Source organism: Rhynchophorus ferrugineus, unplaced genomic scaffold, assembly GCF_030347505.1.
Source record: "Rhynchophorus ferrugineus isolate W39M unplaced genomic scaffold, kcgeb_rfMv2 rfM10, whole genome shotgun sequence".
Lineage (NCBI taxonomy): Eukaryota > Metazoa > Arthropoda > Insecta > Coleoptera > Curculionidae > Rhynchophorus > Rhynchophorus ferrugineus.
The window spans coordinates 12,738,625-12,761,543 of NW_027472589.1; the positions used below are offsets into that span (position 1 = coordinate 12,738,625).

A 22,919-nucleotide genomic window follows, 5' to 3' on the forward strand; every position below is an offset into this window, starting at 1 on the left:
CAATGAAGTCAGAGAAAATTTCAGACTGATTTTCTTACTATTTACTATCGACTGTTTCAGTCGTACTTTTAGTTACTACTTTTGGTTCTACTGGTGTCATTCGACTGATTTTTAACGTTCTGGCTCTGTCGTCCTAGCCAAAGTGACAAAAATGTATCCCAGTTTATACTTACATAGATTTATATGTAATACAGGTAGTTTTATGATTCTTTTGGTAGTTTTCTTGTAAATAACAACATATTGTTTATTAATACTATAGCATTTTGCTACGCTATTTTTCAAGATTGTTAATGTAATAGTATAAAAAGATTTAAAATTGGGAATGATAAATAGTAAAATATTTTGACTATTTTTATGCAAAATAGATAATACTTCGATTACTCTCTCGATTTTTATTAAAAAATATGACCATTCAATAATAAATAAAGCATTTATATCATTTCATTCAGATCAGTTTTAATTAGAATATGGATTAGTTTGTTTTTTCTATGTTTACTTTTTATATAGTATTTATAGTTATTGTACATCTTTAGTTTTTGGTTTTGTTTTAAGTTCTATTGTTTTGTCTATATTTATTATAGAATATTATTTAAAAATAGCAAATGACACATTAAAATACAATAAGACATTTGTGGGGTATTATTCCAATCCATAGAAAGATTCCATTCCTTTTTACAGATCCACAGAACATTCAAATATAAAAGTAATTCTACTTCGTGTAAAATTAAATTATAAATTACATGTATTATTATTATTAAAATAGTATTCGGTAATAATTTGTCCCTCTCTTTTTTAAAGAAAGTTCGTGAGGGAATTTATACATCTCCGTCTCTGTTATACTATCGTTGGAAAATATAACCAAATATAAAATTAACTACCCAAGCAATTATCTCCATCCTTCCCTCTCTGACAACACGAATTAAAAAAAAAAGTCGAACCGTGCATTTGCATCACTAGTCTTTTGACTATCGAATGTTTCGACTGTTTTCAGTCGATAGTTCCCAATGCTAATAAAAAATTATTCACGTTAAGCCCAGTACACGAGCAAATTCGACTCTGTAACGAAATGTAGTTATCTAGATCTGGTAGAACCTACCTACTAAAACCAGATGAAATATCAATAGAAAAACAAACACTACAACCTTTTTAAATCGAAGTAAAATTTTAGCAGGGAATCGCCAGACTGAGAGGCCAGACATGGGATATAAATTTTTCAATTTCTATCGATCGAATGTGGCACAAACCTTTAAAAACTATTTAAAAATAATGAAACCTAGTTTCTCCTAATTACCTGGTTGATATTTCATCAAAAAATCTTTTTAATAATATTTTTAAGGCTAAAAATTTAATAAAATGCCCAACAGCAAGAACTTTTACATATATCCATTATATACACTCACCAAGTGCCTAAAACCATTATGCTGTGATGCCACACGTGCAATACTGTGATTTGGCTTTGTTTCTTTCGAAATACAAAGAATACCGTATCCAGAAGATCCACTATTTTGATTAAGAAATACGCATGGCATAATCGAATTCCCTGTAAATATAATAACTTCGAATGAAAAATATCTCATAGTTAAACTAAAATTTACCCATAGAGCTTTTTCGGAGTATGAGGCATCGAAAGGTTCGCACATCCAATTATACGTCTTCCAGATCTTTACACCCTTGAATATAAAATAACATCATGTTGGATTAAAATTACGTATATAGTACAAAAACAATAAAATCTATAAAAGCATTTAAGTCTAATGAAATTAATCATTAACAATTTGAGTACTCATGGCACGGATCCGGGCCGCCTAAGTTTAGCACCCGACGCTCGAAATACGGATCCGTGTCACTTGCAATAATCTAAGAGCTAGCAACGGTTTTGAGAGAGAATTTCAGGTAATCTTTTGACATATCATCTCTTTCACATTCTCGGGCAGCACCTGGCCCATCAGGCTGCTGGCAAGGGTTGCGTATACCAGTGCGAATCGTATCTGTACATGTAAAGTAAACAATTTTTAAATTAATCCAGAATCGGTTTTTTTGTCATGACTTTTGATAGGCTTCACAGAAATATCTAATTCATTTCCGGACATTTTCATGATTGTTTATAATGCACCAGACGCTACTTTTTATTTATAAACAAAAATTCTAATTATTAATTATTCATTCAAATCATTATTAGATCGAATGTCAAAAGATTAGCTTACCTGAAATTCTTGTTTTCTCTACGATACTAGCTCCCATACTATAATACCATTGTTACTATGATTAATAAGCCAGAGCTGACAACAGAGCATCGCGTGTCGAATAGCGTGCAGTAAAAGTTTCCTGGCGTCGAAAAACTATCTTCGCTTGTTATTTTTGCTAGTGAGCCTGGGAAAAAAAACCTACCTACATTAACAATAAAAAATGAGAAACATTTTACCGGTGCTGAGTTATGGGCTACTTTAGAGGAATCTAGTAGTTATGAAGAAGAAATATTTATAGACGATGATTAGGATATATATATATATATATATATATATATATATATATATATATATATATATATAGTAGGTAGGTATCAAACTAAATTGTGTGCATATAACAGAATATAAAATACGTGTAGTACGGGGGTTCACATATGATCCAGACAAATACTCTGACCCGTTAATTAACTATTGAAAAAATTTATATTATTTGTCCTCACTAGTTACACAGTTTGTCCATCTTTCCGGAAGTTTTTTGATGCCGGTATCGAAGAATTCCTTAGACAATTCGGACACCCATGTGCGCAAGAACTCCTCTACCTCGTCGTCGGTGTTGAATATTTGATCTCCCAGGGCTTATTTCGGTGCTTCAAATACGTGATAGTCACAGGGTGATAAATCCGAACTGTAGGGAGGTATTCCAGTACCTCACACCTTAATTCCGATATTGAATCGAGCGTGAGACGCGCGGTATGAGAGCGCGCGTTATCCTGGAAAAGAATCGCGCTTCGTGCTGGAATGGTTCCCCGTTTCGAGCGATAAGCGGGTTTCGCACGTGTTTTCAGAAGGTTAGAGTAGTATGCAGCATTAATGGTACGTTGGGTGTGTAGGAAATCGACGTAGAGCACGCCCCGCCGGTCCCAGAACACCTTACACAGAACCTTACCCGCGGACCTGGTTGTCTTCGCTTTGACTGGCGCCCCTTCCTCCTTGTTCCTCCACTCTTTAGACGACATCTTGCTTTCGGGATTGTAAGAGTGTAACCATGTCTCGTCTGTAGTGAAGATTCGCGTTAAAAAACCGTCCCCCTCCGCATCGTAGAACGTCAGCAAGCGGCGACAAACTTTTAACCGCGTAAATTTTTGCTCGAAGTTCTACAGTCTAGGAACCCATCGCACCGTTATTTTGCGATATTGAAGGTGTTTGTGGACGATGGACTCTACACTACTAATACTGATACCGAGTTCTGCCGAAACGTCTCGAACATTCATCCTACGATCCTCCAAAATGAGTTGTCCTACGCGGCGAGTGTTATCTGGTATGATGCTGGTTCGCGGTCGACGATCATGCGGCTCATTCTCGACGGTTTCGCGGCCATCCTTGAATGCTTTGGCCCATTTAAACACGGTAGTTTTACACAGGCACTCACTACCGAACTGATTTCGCAAACGCAGAAAAATTTCCGTCTTTTTAACGCCTTTCCATACTAAGAAACGAATGACAATTGCGCTACGGCGGACGGCACTTGAGATTCACTCATGGCGGTAGCACGCGCATGAAACATGCGCTCCCGACGAAAAATATGCCACACTGTTCATAAGAGACCCAGCTGTCGCATACTCAATGTCCATGTTTGCCTCCATCATATTTGAACCACCCTCATAGATAACATAGGTTAAATAAATTTCCTGTTTATTTTTATTTAGATTATTAATTATTTAATTATTTATTTACAACGATTATTATGCAAATCGGTTTAATTTCTTGCTAAAAATATTTTATTTTTCTCTTTTTAGTGTTAGATATTTACCCAATATATTACGCAGTTATTTTATTTAATATTACAATGGGTAGACCAAGTAAAGGTGCAGCTAGTATGAGGAAAAGAGGAAAAAAAGGAATGAAGAAACGGTGATTGAAAATACGGAGCGCAATATGCATATTGTTGGCTTTTTGGATACCAATTTAGTGTTAAATAATATGCTAAAGAAAAAATTTAACATATACCTCTAAAAAAATATAGAAATTTACGATAATCTGAACTATGTTATAAGCGATGATGGGTTTTTTGAGCTCGTAGGGCTTCTTGTTCTTCATGTATGCTGGTCCCCATTTTAAGACGAAACCCAAGTACAAGGCTACGATTACGATAGGTAGTATTGGATTGCTCATAAACAGCAAATCTGCCGCTCGTGGATCTGGAAGAGAGGGAATATATTAAAAAAGTTTATATTTTCGGCACATTCTCAACTAAGTTCTACCATACTAGGTTGTTTAATACGTTTCGTCATTCGATAAGGAAACTTTAAAGAAGAAGCTAGTATCAAATAAGTGTATTGAAAACATTTCTCTTGGCCACTGCATCAAACAGGAGCTTTCAAATGGAACTAACAGGTCAATTGAAAAGTCCCAGGCCTACCATAGTGAAACACATTTTTTTGGCAAAATTAGTTTTTTGTTTTCAACATAATTCCCTTCAACGGTGATACACTGATATAGCAACTCTCCAACTTTTCAATAGCATTTTTGTAGTACGATTTGTCCTTTGCTTCAAAATAGGCCTTCGGTTTCAGTTTCCAGTTTCGGCGATCACCTCTTCATTCGACGAAAATTTCTTCCCAGCGAGCATTCTTTTAAGTTCTGCGAACAGGAAATAGTCGGTGTGGGACAGATCTGGAGAATACGGTGGATGACGAAGAAATTCGAAGCCCAATTCAAGCATTTTTTCCATCGTTTTCAGTGACTTGTGACACGGTGCATTGTCTTGATGAAGCAGCACTTTCTTTTTTTTCAAATGCGGTCGTTTTTCGACGATTTCGCCTTTCAAACGGTCCAATAACTATGTAATAGTCACTGTTGATGATCCTTCCTTTTTCAAGATAGTCAATGAAAATTATTCCATGTGTATCCTAAAATACACGATGCCATAACCTTGCCAGTCGACTGTGTGCAGTCCACTCGGATGACTGTCGATTGGACTTCGGAGTGAAATGATGGAGCCATGATTCATCCATTGTCACATATCGACGCAAAAACTCGAGTTTATTACGCTTGATCATCTTCAAACACTGCTCTGAATCATCAACTCTTCGTTGTTTTTAATCAAAACTGAGCTCGTGCGGAACCCACTTTGCACAGAGCTTTCTCATACCCAAATATTCGTTAATGAAATAATGTACACGTTCAGTTGATATATTTGGAGTGCCTGCTATTTTATTCATTTTCAATTTACGGTCATTCAAAATCATTTTGTGGATTAATTTAGTGTTTTCGTCGGTAACAACCTCTTTTGGGCGTCCATTGCGTTCATTGTCTTTGGTGCTCATTTCACCACGTCCAAACTTAGCATACCAATCCTTGATGGTTGATTTTTCTGGGACAGTGTCCGGAAACTCGGCATCAAGCCAAGTTTTTGCTTCAACTGTGTTTTTTCCCTTCAAAAAGCAATATTTTATCAACACGCGAAATTCCTTTTTATCCATTTTTTCACAATAACAAAAGTTGCTTCACTCAAAATGCTATAATTCACAAACTAATGATCCGACAGCTGTCAAATTTATACACGCATCTTTTTCAATTGACCTGTTACATATGTGTATCAGAACAGCTGTTGCAACAATTCGTATATAATTTTCGCAATCGTCTTTTTACGAATCAAATTCCTTTTGTATTCTGAAAATACTACAACTTAATTACTAAATCGGATTTATATCACCCGTTAGCCTCATATTTTAAAAAAATAATAAAAATAATAATTTATAAAAAATGAAACAAAAATTATTAAATTTACCTATTGATCAATTTCAACAGTTGCATCTATATTACTTCCATTGTTGGCTAATCAATAATTCAAAAATGCATCATTACGAAAAAAGAGCGAACCTTATAGCGCCATCTCTTATCGAACCTGTTTCCGATTTCTTCATAGTTAGAAACATAACATCCAATTACATGGAAGTCGACGAAAACTCTAACCTATATAATAAAATCACCAGTAATTCTGGCACTGAGTGAAAATATAATAAGGAAAGAACAAAATCCAACGTTAACTAACAAAGGAACAGACTGGGAAGGATTCACTGAAAAATCAAATACAACAAATGTACCCCTTAAGACAACCGAACAATTAAATTTTGAAGCATAAGAATTCATTGTAGATATAGAAGAAGCTGCTTGGAATAATATTCCAGAAATGACGAGTAGAATTAAACGATTTAATCATCCGAAAGGAATTAAGAAAATGGTAGTTGAAAAACGAAAGCTACGAAAAAAATGGCAACAAAATAGAATGTCTGAAAATAAAAATATTTTAAACAATATATCCCAAAGGATGCAAAGGGAAATAATGTAAATTAAAAACAAACTCATAGATAACTATCTAAGAAACTCTACAGATTACAAGGAAACAGATTATTCGCTCAGAAAAGCCACCAAATACCATCATGTTTACACCAGTTCACCTATAAGGGACCTATGTGGGTATTGGACGTGTAGACCATCTAGAAAAAATTTTCACGAACCAAACAAAATTGATATTGAGTACAAGTTGCCGGACATTATTAAAGTTAGTATTAATCCAAAGAAATTAAAAGGCTATGACCAAGAAAGAGAATTATAAAACTCACCGACTTGATCAATGAAGAATTTTAACTAAAACATGTCTCAGTAATTTAGAGAATGGCTGAAATTTGTTGAAATTAACACGATACCAAAAACTCCTATTAAAAAGAATAAAACCGATTATAGAGAAGAAAAACCTACACATAGGTTTTTTAACAAATACTCGACCTCATGGCTACATTTGCTGATGCTACTGCGATTCTTGCTGTCGGAGGCAATAGTGAAGAAACCACACGAAAAGTACAACAGGCAAGTGCCAATGTAAATAATTGAACCCAAATCTTAAAATACAAATTAACGAGAGTAAATATGTGCATATGCGGTTCGCGTATAATCAGACCACACCAATAGCAATAAATAATAATATAATTCCATATAACAACACAAGTATCTCGGTGTCTTGATGCAAAACTTCACTGGAAGGAAAATATAAAAAACTAAAGGACAGAACTGCAGTTAAAATATAGGAAAATGTATTGGTTAATTGGAAGAAAATCACAATTATCAGTACGTAATAAATTGCATTATACAAGCAAGTGTTGAAAAATATATGTATATACGGAATTCAATTATGGGATTGTTCAACAAAAACTAATATAAATACAATACAATATTTCTAGAACAAAGTCCGGAGAAGTATTATGGATGCACCGAGATACTATACTTATAGGTACACCGAGACCTTCAGATAGCAACGGTCACCCAGAAAATCAAGAGTTAGTCAATAATTGCAAGGAGACGCAATCGATTCTCATGTCAATATCGAAGAAATTGTTACATTTTTTTCGTTAATATAGCTTCAACTTTCTAAGTATATGATAGTTATAAAAAAATCAAAACTTCAATATATATATATATATATATATATATATATATATATATATATATATGTAGAGATTTTTCGAAAACTTTCGCTTCGGTTATTTCGAGTTACTTCAACAATTGAGGACCGAAAATTGTTTACAATTCCATTCCAACATCTATGTATAGCGTTGGTCTATCAGCTTCTATCTGGCATCGACACAGGACATATCGTAATTTTCCTCGCTTGAATAATTTTTGAAAAGTAACCGAATATGGATCAATGGGTAAAGAGGCACGAACTAAGTTATTTCGTAGAGATTAGGCAAGAAAATGGAAATTTCATATAAATAAATAAACAAGTGAAAATAATACACCTTTTGCATCTATCTAAGCCTTGGTTTACACCACATTGGAGTTGACTAACGTTTTCTTAGCTGATTTATTGTCTGTTTGTGATTATAACGTCTGATTTATTGACCAAGGGCTTGAATAAAATCCAACACTTCTTATTGTTTCAATATTCTTAAGAGTTAGAAATAGTGAAGAGAAAACGGCCCTGTATGACTTTTTTGATGAAATGTAAGGTATACTTTATGGCTCAGGTAGTGCAGATTGATGATGAAACCATGATGATGTCGGGTTCAGGATAGAAAGATTTTGTGAGCCACAGAGACCCTGGGTTATGACGGGGATTGTCGTATTTGGTTTAAATACCGGGGTTTATGAAGGGGTAGGGATTTGATCAGATTGTTATCGTATTCTGAGGCGCCTCAAGGGGGCGCCTCACACTGAGCATGTTCGTGAAGCCTTTTACGAACACGATGCCTGATTCTAGGTGTGTATTAGCGTTCCTCATAAACCATGGGGCATTGAGTACCGCGCAAAATTTTTTGGATTGGACCACTTGGAGTAACGCAAGTTGTCTCTCAGAGACGTACCGCACCTGTGCTCCGTAGACGCAGACTGGACAGACCAGCATTTTTTACAGAGTCGCTTTCTGGGGGATTGGGAGTTTTCTTTCTCTGCAGAGGAATGGAAATAGTAAGCTGTACACGCCATTGCCTTTGCATATAGAGTGCTGAATTTGGGCTGACTATTGAAACCTACGGTCAAATTGAAGGCCGAGATACGATACTCTCTAGAGCCAGTGGATATGGACATTTGCAATTTGGAGGCGGTATGCGCGAAAATCCTTCTTGCGATGGAAACCTGATTGAACTGGACCTGGAGCCTGTCGCGAATAGCATCGGGACTGCAACCGGTGGTGTGTGATCTGCATAAAATGCTGTGTGTGATTGCTTAGGAAGTGGGAAATCAGCCATGTGAATGTTGAACAGGGCTGGCGCCAGTGGAGTAGCTTGAGGTACTCCTGCAGAGATTGGCTTCCAAGATAGACTGCATCGCCGATCATTTCTTGAAAGGATCTATATTCCAAGTATGAATGGATCAGGGAAATTAGGTCATCCGGTAGACCTAATTGTTTTGCTTTAAATATTAGACTGTTATGCCATATTTGATCAAAATCTTTAGCTACATTTAGAAAGATGGCTTTAGCTTTGCGAGCTTTTATAAGTGCCTGATGGATGGTTGCTACGACGCGGAGGCTTGAGTGTTTGGCACAGAAACCAAATTGATCGTCAGGGATTATGTGGTGCGCATCAGTGAAGCTATTTAGAGTGAGTAATATCGCTCTTTCGGCAAGTTTAGAAGAAGTTTGTTATAAATGATATGTAATAACTTTTTTTTCAAGTCGCATAATTAAAATGACGTTTAGCGATCTATATAGACATATCGAGAGATGATTTATTGAACAGGTTCCTAGAGGCAATAACTCAAAGCAATACTGACTCGCTCACTAATCTGGACATTCGATTCGAAGCATCTGCATTCTGCTGTAAAAGTCGTTGAGATCGCTGCATTTTTTACCGCATTAATCTTCAACAAAGCGTTTGAATCTAATGGACGTCACCGGAATAAACACTGGCCTAAATGACCAGCGTTCGTCTGGAAACGTAACGGTATTATAACGGATTGATGGTGAGATCATTTTCTTGCTATGAATTATATACAATATTCAAACAAGTTCTTAAAAAACGATTTTTTCAAATTTATCTATATCTCAAAAAATAGTTAAATAATTCTACTCAAATTTAAGCAGTGTCTTTAGTACATATAACAGGTGGCAGTCCCGCTGCCATTTTGATTGCGCGCCATCTTGGTTATGTGACATTTAGCTCAGTTTCGCTTTAAACATTGTATTGCGTAGACGTCCAAATTTTATAATGAATAAATATACGCCAGAAGAACGAGCAGAAATAATGACAATATCTATTGAAAATAATCGTTCCATTATTGCCACTCAGCGGGAATTACGTCAAAAATATCCTAATCGTCCAGTACCTCAACCACAACTTATCGTTTACATGCGAATTTACAACCGTACGGTACAACAGCAGAAAGGCCTCGTTCTGGAAGACAACCGACGTCTCGTAACGCTGAAAATGTGGCTCTGGTGCGCGATAGTGTTGCAGAATCTCCAGAAACATCAATTCGAAGACGTGGTTCCCAGTTAGACATTTTTGCGCGCAGTTTAAGGGGAATTTTGAAAACTGATTTGAAAATGTTCTCGTACAAAATTCAATTAGTCCAAAAATTGCTATCGAGAGATCCTGATTAACGAGTTGAGTACAGTAATGCAATCCTAAGGCTGTTTGGTGAAATTGAAGATTTTTCGTCTAAATTGATAATGAGCCATGAAGCCCATTTTCTTCTCAGTGACCACGTCAATAAACAAAACAATCGATTTTAGGGAACATACAATCCTCAATTAATTCATGAAATATCATTGCATCCGCTTAGTCCCTTTTTTTTTAATGACCAAGGTGTTGCAATTACTGTTACTGCTGAACGGTAATAAGACATGATTCGAAATTTCAAACAAGCACTAGAGGGCATATGGCTTCAGCAAGACAGGGCAACAGCACACATAGCTCGTTCAACAATTCAATTATTGAATGACGTTTTTCTACGAAGACCAATTCGGCGAACTACGATTTAACATGGTCAGTCATATCTCCAGATTTAACAGTACCAGACTTTTTCTTATTAGGTTTTTTAAAATCAAAAGTTTATGTGAATAAACCCCAAACGATTCAACATTTTAAAGACAAAATTGAAGAAATTCAGCCTCAGATGTTCCAGGACGTCGTGAAAAACGCCTTAAAAAAAGCCGAAAGTTGCATAGCGAATCGTGGCCACCATTTAGCTGATATACTTTTTCAATTATAACGAAAAAAAATGTAAAGACCAAATAAACTTTATATGAAAACAAAGCTTACTTATCTTTCCTTTGAGTAAATGTATAGGTAATCAAAATGATAGCGGGTCTTTTGCTCCACGTTGTATATACTTTGTTGGTTTTTTCTTTACCAGAAAAATAAACCCCAAAAAAATTTTTAATAAATTTCTAAAACGTAAAAAATATGTTTTGGAATTATTTGTAACTTTAATTTAGTTCCATGTAGAGCATCGTGTCCCATAATTAAAATGGCATTTAGTTCTTTGATTTCAACTAAGCAGTGTCATGACAGCAATAGAGCAATGGAGAATGAATATATATTCCTTCTGAGTGATGTATTTTATATTATATTGTATGTATTATATTCAAACATTCACAAAGATTGTTAAAGTGTCAGTAAAAATGCCATATTATTTATAAATTATTTTCTTTTAATACTTAATACCAAAAAGAAAGTGTAGTTTCAAAAACGTAAGAGTAGCCCCCTAGAGAAGATCGAAGCAAGATGAAAATTCATTATAAACCTAATGCATTATAACATATATAGACCAATCAACTATGTAACACAACATTCTTGTTTCCTAATATTTCCAATACCTTGCCTTAAAAGAAGAATCACTTACCAGCTATTTCATTAAAAAGGTAATTCCATGTACGAACGCATTGACCCCACATTTTGCTCGATAATGTAATCGTCGTGACTGATGGTTTTTCACCAAATCGTATTATTTTATTTGACGAGAGCCGCTTTTAATGAATAACAAATTCGCGGCATGCTTAATTTTATTCTATTGTCTAAAATAACGATGAATATGTAACGATCAGTCTATTAGATAGAAATATTTCACATTATTAGCATATATTTTAAAGGATTCGTTTCAAATTTGCCCGTGAAAATATCGAATTACTTTTAAGAAAAATTCGTTTGGCGAAAACGGTTCTCCGCGAAGGATTTTTTGAGGTAAATCAAAGCTCCCTAATATAACGAAGCTGACAGTTCTTACATAATCGTACTGATTTTAGCAATAGTTTTGTTAGTATCGAGAAAAGGCAAGTAGCTGTAAATCAAGTCTTTCTGTTGATCCAAAAGGCCATATGTAAAATAAGAAATATGCTACATCAGTAAGATTAAGTCAAAATAAGTCAGTAAGTAATTAAAAACACATCAGTTTATAATGTGGTATGTAACTAAATAAATCTGTTTTTTGTAAAAACTTGATATGATTATAAACAATCCAAGAAAGGACAGTCAGTTGTATTTGTTAAAACATTAAATACATATTAACACATATTAACACATGGCCTAAGTCCCAGACGTATCAAAGAAAACGTGGTTCTTTTTGTTCAAAATTGGCTCTATTGATCACATAATCTCCATCAAGAGCCACACAATCATTCCAGTGCCGCTCTAACATTACAATACCACTTTTTAGAACGATTTATCTTTTGTCTCTAAATAGACCTATTACCAGTTGCTGTCCACTCAAATGGTAATCGTTTTGATTTCGGAGTGAGGTGATGTCACATATCGACGCAAAAATTCCAGGTTGTTACGTTTAAAAATGACCAAACACTGCTTAGAATCATCAACACGGTCTTGTTTTTTATCAACAGTGAGCAAACGCGGCACTCACTTTGAACAGAGCTTTCTCATAGTCAAATGCTCATGCAATATTAAACCAACACGTTCTTTTCATATATTTACGATATTAGCTAACTCAGGTAACTTCATTTTTTAATTATTCAAAACAATTTTGTGGATTTTTTTGATGTTTCCTGGTGTTACCACCTCATGGTGTTATCACCTCGTGTGTTCTGCATCATCGGTGTTACTACGACCACGTGTGAAGTCAGTAAATCAAGGTATTGTTGTTTCTGATGGAACGGAGCCCTTATATCATTTTTCAAGCCATTGTTTCACAGAACGGCATTTTTCCCATCAAGAAGCAGTGTAAATTAAAACACGAAATTCTTTTGGATCCATCGTCTGAAAAATAACAAAAGTAGTGTCACTCTTAGCACAATAACACACAAATTTATGGGTAGAATATCATGAAAGTTGAATAGTTTTCTTTTGAAGGTTAGGACCAACTGAAAAAGCGGTGGAAGCAATAAAACTAGCACCATCTATGTGTTCGGCCCGGGTCTTTTTAACCCATATGTTATATTAATCGGCTTAGCGAAAATTTTTCCTCCCTTTTTCAGGAGCACCCTAGCCTGGGGACGTGAACTTTAGCACGGTTAAACCATATATTGAGAAAGATTGCCTAATATAAGCCTAATATTTTCGTGTAATAAACTCTCCTGCATAGTATAAACCACAGAAATGAATAAACTATATGAAACTATATTATCTTCGGTCAATTCTTTTCGGGTCGATCGGTACGGTCGATCAGACCAAAACAACCAAAAATCTAGAATATTTAGATTTTGTGTTACATTAATAATTCTATAGTAATAATAATGAAATTGCTACGTTATTCTTGATGATTTAACATCCCGCAACTTTCTGGCGACTCTCTAAAAGCCTCGTGGGGAAAACGTCATACCCCCCTTAAAGTCAGCGGAGACAGGAACTTTTGCAGTCACCGACCGCGAAAAGGCCGAGCTCCTCGCTAAAACCTATGAGGCTCAAATGGAACGCCTCCCTCCTGCTACAAATATAAACGCTGCTGACAACAACGAAATCATTAGGAATTCCAACTCCGTTCGTTCGCAAGTGCCACCGAGTTATCTTTTAAACCATCTAGTCACTCCTAAAATACTCACTCAAATGATCAGCAAGATTCGGAATAAGAAGGCCCCGGGTTTCGATAATATTTCGATAGCCCAACTAAAAAATCTTCCCTACAAGCAGCTCGCCGAACTAAGTAATATCATCAACGCCATTCTGAGGCTGCAACACTTTCCATCCACATGGAAACATGCATTCATCGCAGTTATCCCCAAAAAAGGAGCTAAGTCATCACCTTCTGACTACAGACCTATCAGCCTACTAAGCTCCATTTCCAAGCTGGCTGAAAGAGCAATTCTTTATGCCCTCAATGATTTTACGAAGACAAACAATATCATTCCAGATGAGCAATTCGGGTTCCGCGCAAAACACTCAGCCGTTCATCAGGCCCATCGGCTGGCCGCAAAAATCAACTGTGCTTTTAACCGACGTGAAAGACTTGGAGCGGTCTTCTTGGACCTAACCAAAGCCTTTGACAAGGTTAGGCACGAAGGCTTAGTGGCGAAATGCATCCGATTAGGTCTACCTGATGACCTAACAGCTCTTATCAAATCATTTCTGTCAGGACGATCGTTCCAGGTGAAGATTAAAGATATTCTCTCTAGCCGGAAAACCATCGACGCAGGAGTTCCACAAGGCTCCCCACTGGCACCCGCTCTATTTAATATCTTTCTTTCAGATATCCCTAGGAGACCACAAGTTGAGGCTGCTTTTTACGCAGACGACACTGCTTACTTTGCTTCTTCAAGAGTAGCACCGCACATCCGAAGCAGACTCCAAAAACAACTCGATGAGACGGTCCAGTGGTTACATTTCTGGAGGTTGCAGGTCAACCCACAGAAAACCCAGGCCATCTTCTTCCACAAGAAGCGTTTTGCACCGAGCATTTCGCGTCTTAAAATCGAGAACGCAGAAATCCCATGGTCAGAAGAAGCCACCTATCTCGGTCTTGTCTTCGATCGCAAATTTAGGTGGAATTCCCACATTCAAAAGTCCCTCCATAAAGGTCAAGGTATTGTTAATTTGGTGTTCCCGCTTATCAACAGAGCCACCAGGCTTCCTCTATCTATAAAATCTCTCCTGTACAAGATGCTGGTTCGATCAGTCATTCTATACGGCTCCAGTGTCTATCTAAAATACGTCTCCCCTAGCCAGGTGGAACGTCTCCAAGTGTTTCAAAACAAAATTCTCAGGAGAATTATTAATGCCCCATGGTTCGTCAGGAACAATCAAATTCATAGAGAAACAGACGTCCCCCAAGTTCACGATTTTATATCCGAGGTTTATTCGAGATATTTCTCCACTCTTCGTCTCTCGGACAATAGATGTATTACCGAGCTGGCCGATATTTCAGGCCAATAACTCATTCAGCTCTTCGTAGCCTTATTCTATCACAGCCGACACTACCCCGTCGTGCTCTAACTCCTAATTGTCTCGACCTTCTCCGGCGAGCGATTAACTCATGTACCGCAAGCTGCGTGGTATGATAACGACGCCACGTCCTTGCCTGGCCCTTGTGCCTCTTAACGGTGTTACCGGTTACGGGCACCCTCCACATAACCAGTCCAACTCGCTTATTCTTGCGGGTCTTCCCGACCAGGTATCCGTAACAGGATTCCCCTACCCGGTTCCAGGCCAAAAAAAGAATGATTTAACATACATTGGTTTTAAAATATGGAAGAACAAGGATAAGTGCAAAATGTAAGGTTAAACTTTTAAAAGTTATAAAATCCAAACAGCATAAATCTTATTTATAGTGGGAATTGTAGCTGCCAAATTCATAACACATCATTTTCAACGACCTGGATAGGAATCACTGTCGTAACTGGTAATAATTAGACATTTATTTTAAACATAATATATTTTAGTAATGTTTTAAATTTTATTTTATAGCTAAGATGTAGCTAGAATTTGTTGAGAGTAAAAATTGAAGAATATGAAATTCAAAGAATCAGAGAAGAAGAAATTGGACAGCATTTTGCTAAAATATAAAACCAGTGTACAGTGATACTTTGAAATAATTAACTTTGCTAACAAAAGTAGACCTGGATCAAATAACCAAAATATAAAACTATCAACGACACTAATGATCTAATGATAAGGAAAATACAATGTATTATTATATAAGAGTATAGGTAATTAAATTATTGTTTTGTAAAAATAGTTATATATTAACTAAGATGTCTTGCAACTTTAAAGTACGATCATCCATTCGTTTTAGGTTAGTAAATGTACAATATGTTAATCGAAAGCTCGAGGTGGTTAATTCATTTTGTGGGTATGTGTTAGTAGCGAAAATATTTGGCGTTTTTAGGAACATTTTACTGCTTTCATATATAGTAGTGGCTTTTTCGTTTGGTTTCAATTATATTGTGTTTGATTGAAACGATTTTGGTATTCTTTATGATAATGTTTATTTATATGGTTCTTGGAGTTCTTGTTAATTGTTCAAACATGTAAATCATTTGAATATGGTGTTTCTATAAAAATAAAAAGGCGTAGAGAAATTATTTTTATTATTTCATTTCATTCTATAATTTTTTAAATAAAATGTGTTATTTCAAAAAAATTTCAATGTTTACTTCTCTCCTTATATATAGCTTCAACATTAAATCAATTATTTATCATATTGGTATATTTTAATTTATAATGAATAATGATGATGTCTAATATGATGTTTTTATAAAAATAGAATACTGGACATATATTAATTATATTTTTATTATTTCGTTTTATTCGATACTTTATTAGATAAAGTGTGTTATTTCCACATTTTACCATTTTTATTTGCTTCCTGAACCTATATATTTACCTGCTTAATATATTCGACATTAAATCTAATAATCACGATAAAAAATAAGTAAATAAAGCTGTATATACGCGTGCGCCAAACTCGGAGATGCTGTGGAGCAATGTATCAAATATTTTAGGCTCTAGCCGAGGCGCTGCCACTCCAACTCATACAGTAGATTATTCGTCGTTTCTGTTGTACGTAAATCAACTACGAACGCGAAAATTGTTTAATCAAAATCTGGCAACCTTGTGCTACAAAATGCTGGCAGGAAATTTTGAATCAGAAGAGAAAAAGTTCTACATTTTAAGCAGTGTTATTTAAGATTATGTGTTATTTTCGGCTATTCCCGTATTATTGGAACTATTAAAGAGTTACCGCAAGTTCAGATAAAACAACGATTAAGAATATTATGATTGCGTAAAATTATATTTTACATTTTTTTTAGACAGAACAAATTAATGTGTTCGCTTTACCGAAAGGTATATACAGCTGGGAAACAAAAGCCCGGCATACACGAATATTTCAGCCCAATATATCTTAACAAAATTCGAGAACAACAAAAATGGTCTGTCCTCTTTATTTACCAGATACTTAGAATCTCGAAATCTAAGATTTAATTTGATGTCTGGTGAACAGAGAACAAGTAAGAAAAAATGTTCTTGGTTAAGGACTCATAGTAATTGATATGGTTCTGGAGGCATAGTGTATTATTGTATTAGAGGTAATTCAAAAGATTATTAAGAGTTTTCTGTAAGTTTTAGTGGTACTAACTTCTGATTCATTCCAGGTTTCTTTAATAAATGTATTTCTTAACAAAGCACTAATCGAATATTGCAGCTAATAAATACTTATAATTATTAATTTGTAATAATTTGTGCATCAAGACTTAAAATGAATGTCGCAAGGAATATTAACAATTAGAAAATATCTTCATAGAATTTAAATTCCTAAGTTGTGGCAAGTATAGAATAACGTTCCCAATATTTTTGCAGTATTTTAATAAAAGTTAGAATTTTTTTTTCTTTATTAGATACGCTTGGTACAATCTTAATTTACAATTAATTGATTACTACTTTTCCTGTGTACTTGGATTAATTCTCAATCAAGACGAGTGCGAGAAAATACATCAATATGTATTCCTCAATTATAAAATTATAATTATTTATTAATTATTAACTTATAGCTATAGTTTACACTAAATTTATTCACTTTATATAAGTTCGTATGGTTTTGTTCGCTTCAATCTCCTGACATCCTGCGCGCTGTCCAGCAGTTGTATTGCTTCCACGTTAGTATGATTTAGTAATCTTTTTTCGTGTTTCAAGGCGAAATCCTGCACAACTTCGCAAATCCATTTGATTTCCAGGTCATCGTGCAGTTCTTCATTGGTTACATAGCGATAGGCATTGGTAATCAATCGAAGAACCTTGTTTTGACAGCGCTGTAGGACTAACTGATTTGAATTTTTAGTGCAACCCCATATTTCCACCCCATAGGTCCAAATTGGCTTTATAATTGTATTATAGATCAACCTCTTTGATTTTAGATCAAGTTGAGAGTATCTTCCGACTAACCAGTATAGTTGTTTTATTTTGGTTCTAATGTGTTTTGCTTGTCTAACGTGATGCTTCCAATTTAATCTACCGTCAAGATGGATTCCAAGGTATTTAGCTGATTCTGCTTGAGGAATCGGGCATCTATTGAGTGATATAATTAAGTTTTTATTATTTCGCCTTAATGCAAAATTAACGTGGACAGATTTGGAGCTATTAAGTTGAATTTTCCAATCTTTCGTCCATTTGTAGATTTTGTTGACTGCCATTTGCACATTTTCTATTGCCCTAGGCAGAGATATATCTTTTTCCATAATAATAGTGTCGTCAGCAACTAGGTTCAAAGAAGTGTTTCTTTTGTTGTTGGAATGTCAGCAGTGTAGAGCAGATACAGGAGAGGTCCTAAGACGCTACCTTGTGGAACTCCAGCCGAGATATTTTTAATTGTCGAGACTGCCATTTCGTGCGATACTCTAAATTTTCTTCCGAATAAATATGACTCCAGCAATTGACAATAGTTACGCGGTAACAATTTGCTCATCTTACAGATTAATCCCAAATGCCAAACCCGATCAAAAGCTTGTGAGACATCCAGGAATATTGTAGGGCAGTATTTCTTTTCTTCAAACGCTCTTTCAATAGTCGCAGTTACTCTGTGCACTTGATCGATTGTTGAATGGTGATTTCAAAAACCAAACTGGAAATCTGGTATTGTTACCAAATGTTTAACACGTTTAAATATCAGTTTCTCAAAAGTTAGAAAATAACAATAATATAATACAATAAAATACGAATAATATAAAAAATGAGAAATCCAAAGGTTTAATCAAAACGACCAATACTTACCAAAATAATACAAAACAGTTTTCATTTAAGTGACTTCATATTTAAAAGAGCTACATAGTATATAATAACAATAAATTATATATTTATTCCCTTTTTTAAGTATATTTATAATTTATTTCTACTATTTTATTAGTTAGTTAAAATTATTTTACCATTCATCAATCAAAATTTGTTTATATTTATCCCACTACCCCGCTATATTAATGTACAATATTATTTATCATAATATAAAGAATTATGAGTCTCCTTTTTACCAACCAGGGTTAACGTGACCAGTGAACTACAATCTTCACTATTAAGCCTGCCGGCTGGCCAGTGGCCGTCTTAGAGACCATTCCAGTAAGATATCCAGTCTTACCCAGCCTGGTTACCTTCATGACTGAAAAAATTATTCCTTAGATTATGAAAAATCAGCAGATGTTCAGTCGATATTAGAAATATGTATATGTGTGGTAATATTAGAAGAAAGAATTATTACATATTTTTTCTGCTATTGTAATTATGTTATATCATTTAAATATTGTATAATTTAAATATTGTTAATGGTGTATTGTGTAATTGAATCTATTATAATTCATTAGTGAATGGCTATAATATATTGAATGTTTATTAATTAATAATATTATGTATAACAATTAGTAGTCAACTAAAATTCTAAACCGCAATTTATTTCAGCAAATGCCAGTATTTTTAAATATTAATAATTGTCTCGGCCCAACAGGCCATTTCAGTGAGAGAAATAACAATTAAATATCACATATTTTGACGGATGAGAAAAGTTAATAGGATCTCAAAACACAATTTATGCATATATTTTCATACAACATGTAATAATGGGACATTTTTCATGAATATTCAGTGAAACCAGTCACATAATGTACTTAATATCTTAATTATAATAAATTAAATTATATTATTGGACTAATGAAATGTTTCCGAAATGTTTAATTCAAGTGCCCTCTGATGGTTAGGATAAGCAAAACTTGGTTTTGTTTTGTTTAGAGAACTAAATAAATTAATAAATTAATAAATTAATAAGTATGTAGTATTCTTGTTTGTATTTGATATATGGTTTATAAAATATTCGTCATAGTGGGCGCCATAATAAGAAAGCGAATAAATATTTCTTATCAAACTTTGACTAAATCGTACCATTGTTATATTATTCAACAAGAAAATTTATTCGAGAGTCAAATGAAATGCAATCCATCTCGTTGCCCACCTCAATAGACGTTGTCCATCATAAACGACACTATCCCCTCTCTGAAGAGGAAAAACTTTTAATCAGTGCATCTTCCGAAGAGCATATACTCTCCCACAGACCTTCAGCTCTCCATAAAACGTCTGTCTTCTAAAAAAGCTACACGTCCACAGTAAACCATCTGAAAAACCTCACTAGCAAGCAACTATCAGAGCTTGCCAATATCAGACCAACTCCATCCTGAGGTTAAAGCCAAATTTCCCAAAGAATTGGAATTGTGCGCTTGTCGCTGTCATTCCTAAAAAGAAAGCAGAGTCCAATCTATCTGACTACAGGCCCATCAGCCTGATCAGTCCACTTTCCAAACTTGCCGAAAAAGCGATATTACACGTTTTAAACAACTTCACAGACCAACCTTTGTCGGATTACTAGCCGTATCCAACAAAAAAAAATAAAAACAATTATTAATCTAAAGAGGTACTGCCATCACACAGAGTTTTTTCGGTACATTATGGCTGATATCGGTTTTAAATGCTGCTGTATAAATGCTAACAGCTAAGCCATTAGCCGGCTTCGTTGGTGCAGTGGTTAAGGCGACAGGACGGTCCTCCTACTGTTGCGATAGTCGCTGGTTCAAATACTGTCCTTATAGATAACAGTGGAAAATCCGACAGAGAATAACCGTCCCAGTCACGCCAATAACCAGGCTGGGTAAGACTAGATGTCTTCTGGGATGGTCTCTAAGTTGGTCATTGGCTTAACTGGACGTTAAACTATATGTCCAGTCCAGATAAATCACCGTTGCTAAAAAGGAGACTTTAAAGTATTATAAAAAAAGTTAAAGCCATTAGAACAGCTATTAAGAGTTGGGTTTTGAAAAAACTAAACTAGCATACCCCCTTAACTTATGAACTTAACACTAACTATATTAATATCAAAGCATTAGGCTTTATTTCCAATTATGTGACTTTTTCTCAAATTTAAAGAACATGTTTTTGTAAATAAGCTATAAAAAATAATAAATAAAAAAGAGCATCTCATTAAAAAGACATAAACTAAAGAAATATCAGTAGTGCGATAGACACCGGCCAGTTAGGGCTAGTAACTTAGTGGCTCCCACATAGGTTTTCGTTATTCTGTCAAAAATATTAAACATATTTCAGGACACTACCTTCTTGAAATTTTCTCCTAAAACATTAGCTTCAAAAGTATACCGAGTTCAATACAATTAGAAAGACAAATTCAAGAAAATATAAGTAATTCTATATTGATTAGAGGTCTACTAACGTACAAAATCTTCTAAAGTCCCTTTAAAATAATGCATTCCAAATATGCATTCATAACTAGTGCCGAAAAACTGTCTACTTCTCTGCCAACAATTTGATGTCGGTGTCTCTAATTCACCATTGCAGAACATATGTTTTGGCCTAAAAGATTGCCATTCTTCCATTTTTCAAGTCCCAAAAACTTCGAATCTTCGAATCCATAGAACCTATGCAAATTATACACCCAAAATATCAATGTTCACGTACACAAAACATGTAACGCTGTATTTTAATTTGTCCATAAATATCCATATATTTTATGAAACAATAAAAAAGATTAGCAATATTTTGCATTCAAGTATGTTATTTCATCATGGAGACACTTAATCAAAGGATCTCACAAGACCTATCCGTACCCATGTATTTGTATAAACGACATAAATCCTGTGAAATTTTCAGTAAATATATTAGGCAATAACTTTTTCTAATATTTATTTATACATATATACGTTTATACTAAAGCTGTCGGTCAATAAAACAAGTTATTTATGTTAGGACGTTGTATCAGATAATTCAAAAATCAACCGCCATATTGGCCAGATACTTCCCTTTCCATTTACCGCTTGTCCTGGTTATGTTTATGTCTGATTCTGGACGAATCTAACCCAGAACAATAAGGCACCAATTCGTTAAGATCCTAAAAATGAATAAATAAAATCAATGAGCAAACTTACATAATAAATATCTAAACAAAATAAATATCTTATAGACAAATAAATAAATAAAATTGCACATAGATAAATGCAATCCTGAAATGAAGCTATATAAGGAAATCAAACAAACAAATTTGGACAGATTTTGAAGCAAGAAATCACACCTCAATGAATCGTCAGCAGCCTGTATAGTTTTATTTGTAAATATTTCTTTTCTAAAAACATAGCAAGAGAAAAGGAGCCCTTCTTAATTGGCCAAAACTTTTTTTCCTCCTGCAGCAGGTCTCGCTGCGCCGAGGTATCTATCTTGCTATCTAAAAATGGGAAAATATCTTTGTAATAAAATGCATTTATAATTTCTTGGCCATTTCTAATAACATCTTTCGCGAGGTTATAAACCAATTTGTTCCCAGATATGCCCTTGGGGATGATAATGTTTTGTCAAGAAATAGTGAAACTCGTCTACTCCTATAAAGGACTTAGAACCATCCACATAAAGGAATAATTTCTAAAATGTTATAAATTATGGTTATGATTGATGGAAGATAAATGCCGCACCTAATATTTATTAGATTAAAAATAATATTTAAACAATGCCTTCGCCATTTCGTCAACACAGATGGAGGTCAAAATTCAAGATTAAAATTAAATTCTTAATTATAATTTACACCAACAAAAATTATAGCACAAACCTACAAAGAGAATTTATCATAAAAACAAAATGTGCCAAAAATATGTAATAACGTTTAACTGAGTAAAGTTAAAGCGATTTATTACACAAAAATACATCATACATATTGTACATAAGTACATCAGCTATTTTTTTTATTTTAAATGAATTAATGTTAAATTAAAAATTAAATAAATAATGTAATTAAAAATGAAGTTAACTCGCAACAACTTTT

At 34.5% G+C, this 22,919-nt stretch overlaps 1 protein-coding gene across 3 annotated transcripts in view; it reads right to left on the reverse strand.

Annotated features, from left to right (window-relative positions):
• The window catches only part of LOC143204069 (very long chain fatty acid elongase 7), an 82,436-nt gene that overhangs the window by 3,483 nt on the left and 56,034 nt on the right, over positions 1-22,919 (reverse strand). Inside the window, exons 1-4 of one of the 3 annotated variants that reach the window (XM_076416514.1) lie at positions 12,714-12,838; positions 4,194-4,384; positions 1,596-1,670; positions 1,401-1,540 (exon numbers count right to left, since the gene is read on the reverse strand). In XM_076416514.1, coding sequence (XP_076272629.1) covers positions 1,401-1,540; positions 1,596-1,670; positions 4,194-4,384; positions 12,714-12,732 — 425 coding nt within the window. In that variant the 5' untranslated portion in view covers positions 12,733-12,838. Of the gene's footprint in view, positions 1-1,400; positions 1,541-1,595; positions 1,671-4,193; positions 4,385-11,531; positions 11,660-12,713; positions 12,839-22,919 lie in introns of those variants that run through there. The other 2 variants (XM_076416513.1, XM_076416515.1) reach the window with 2 other exon arrangements.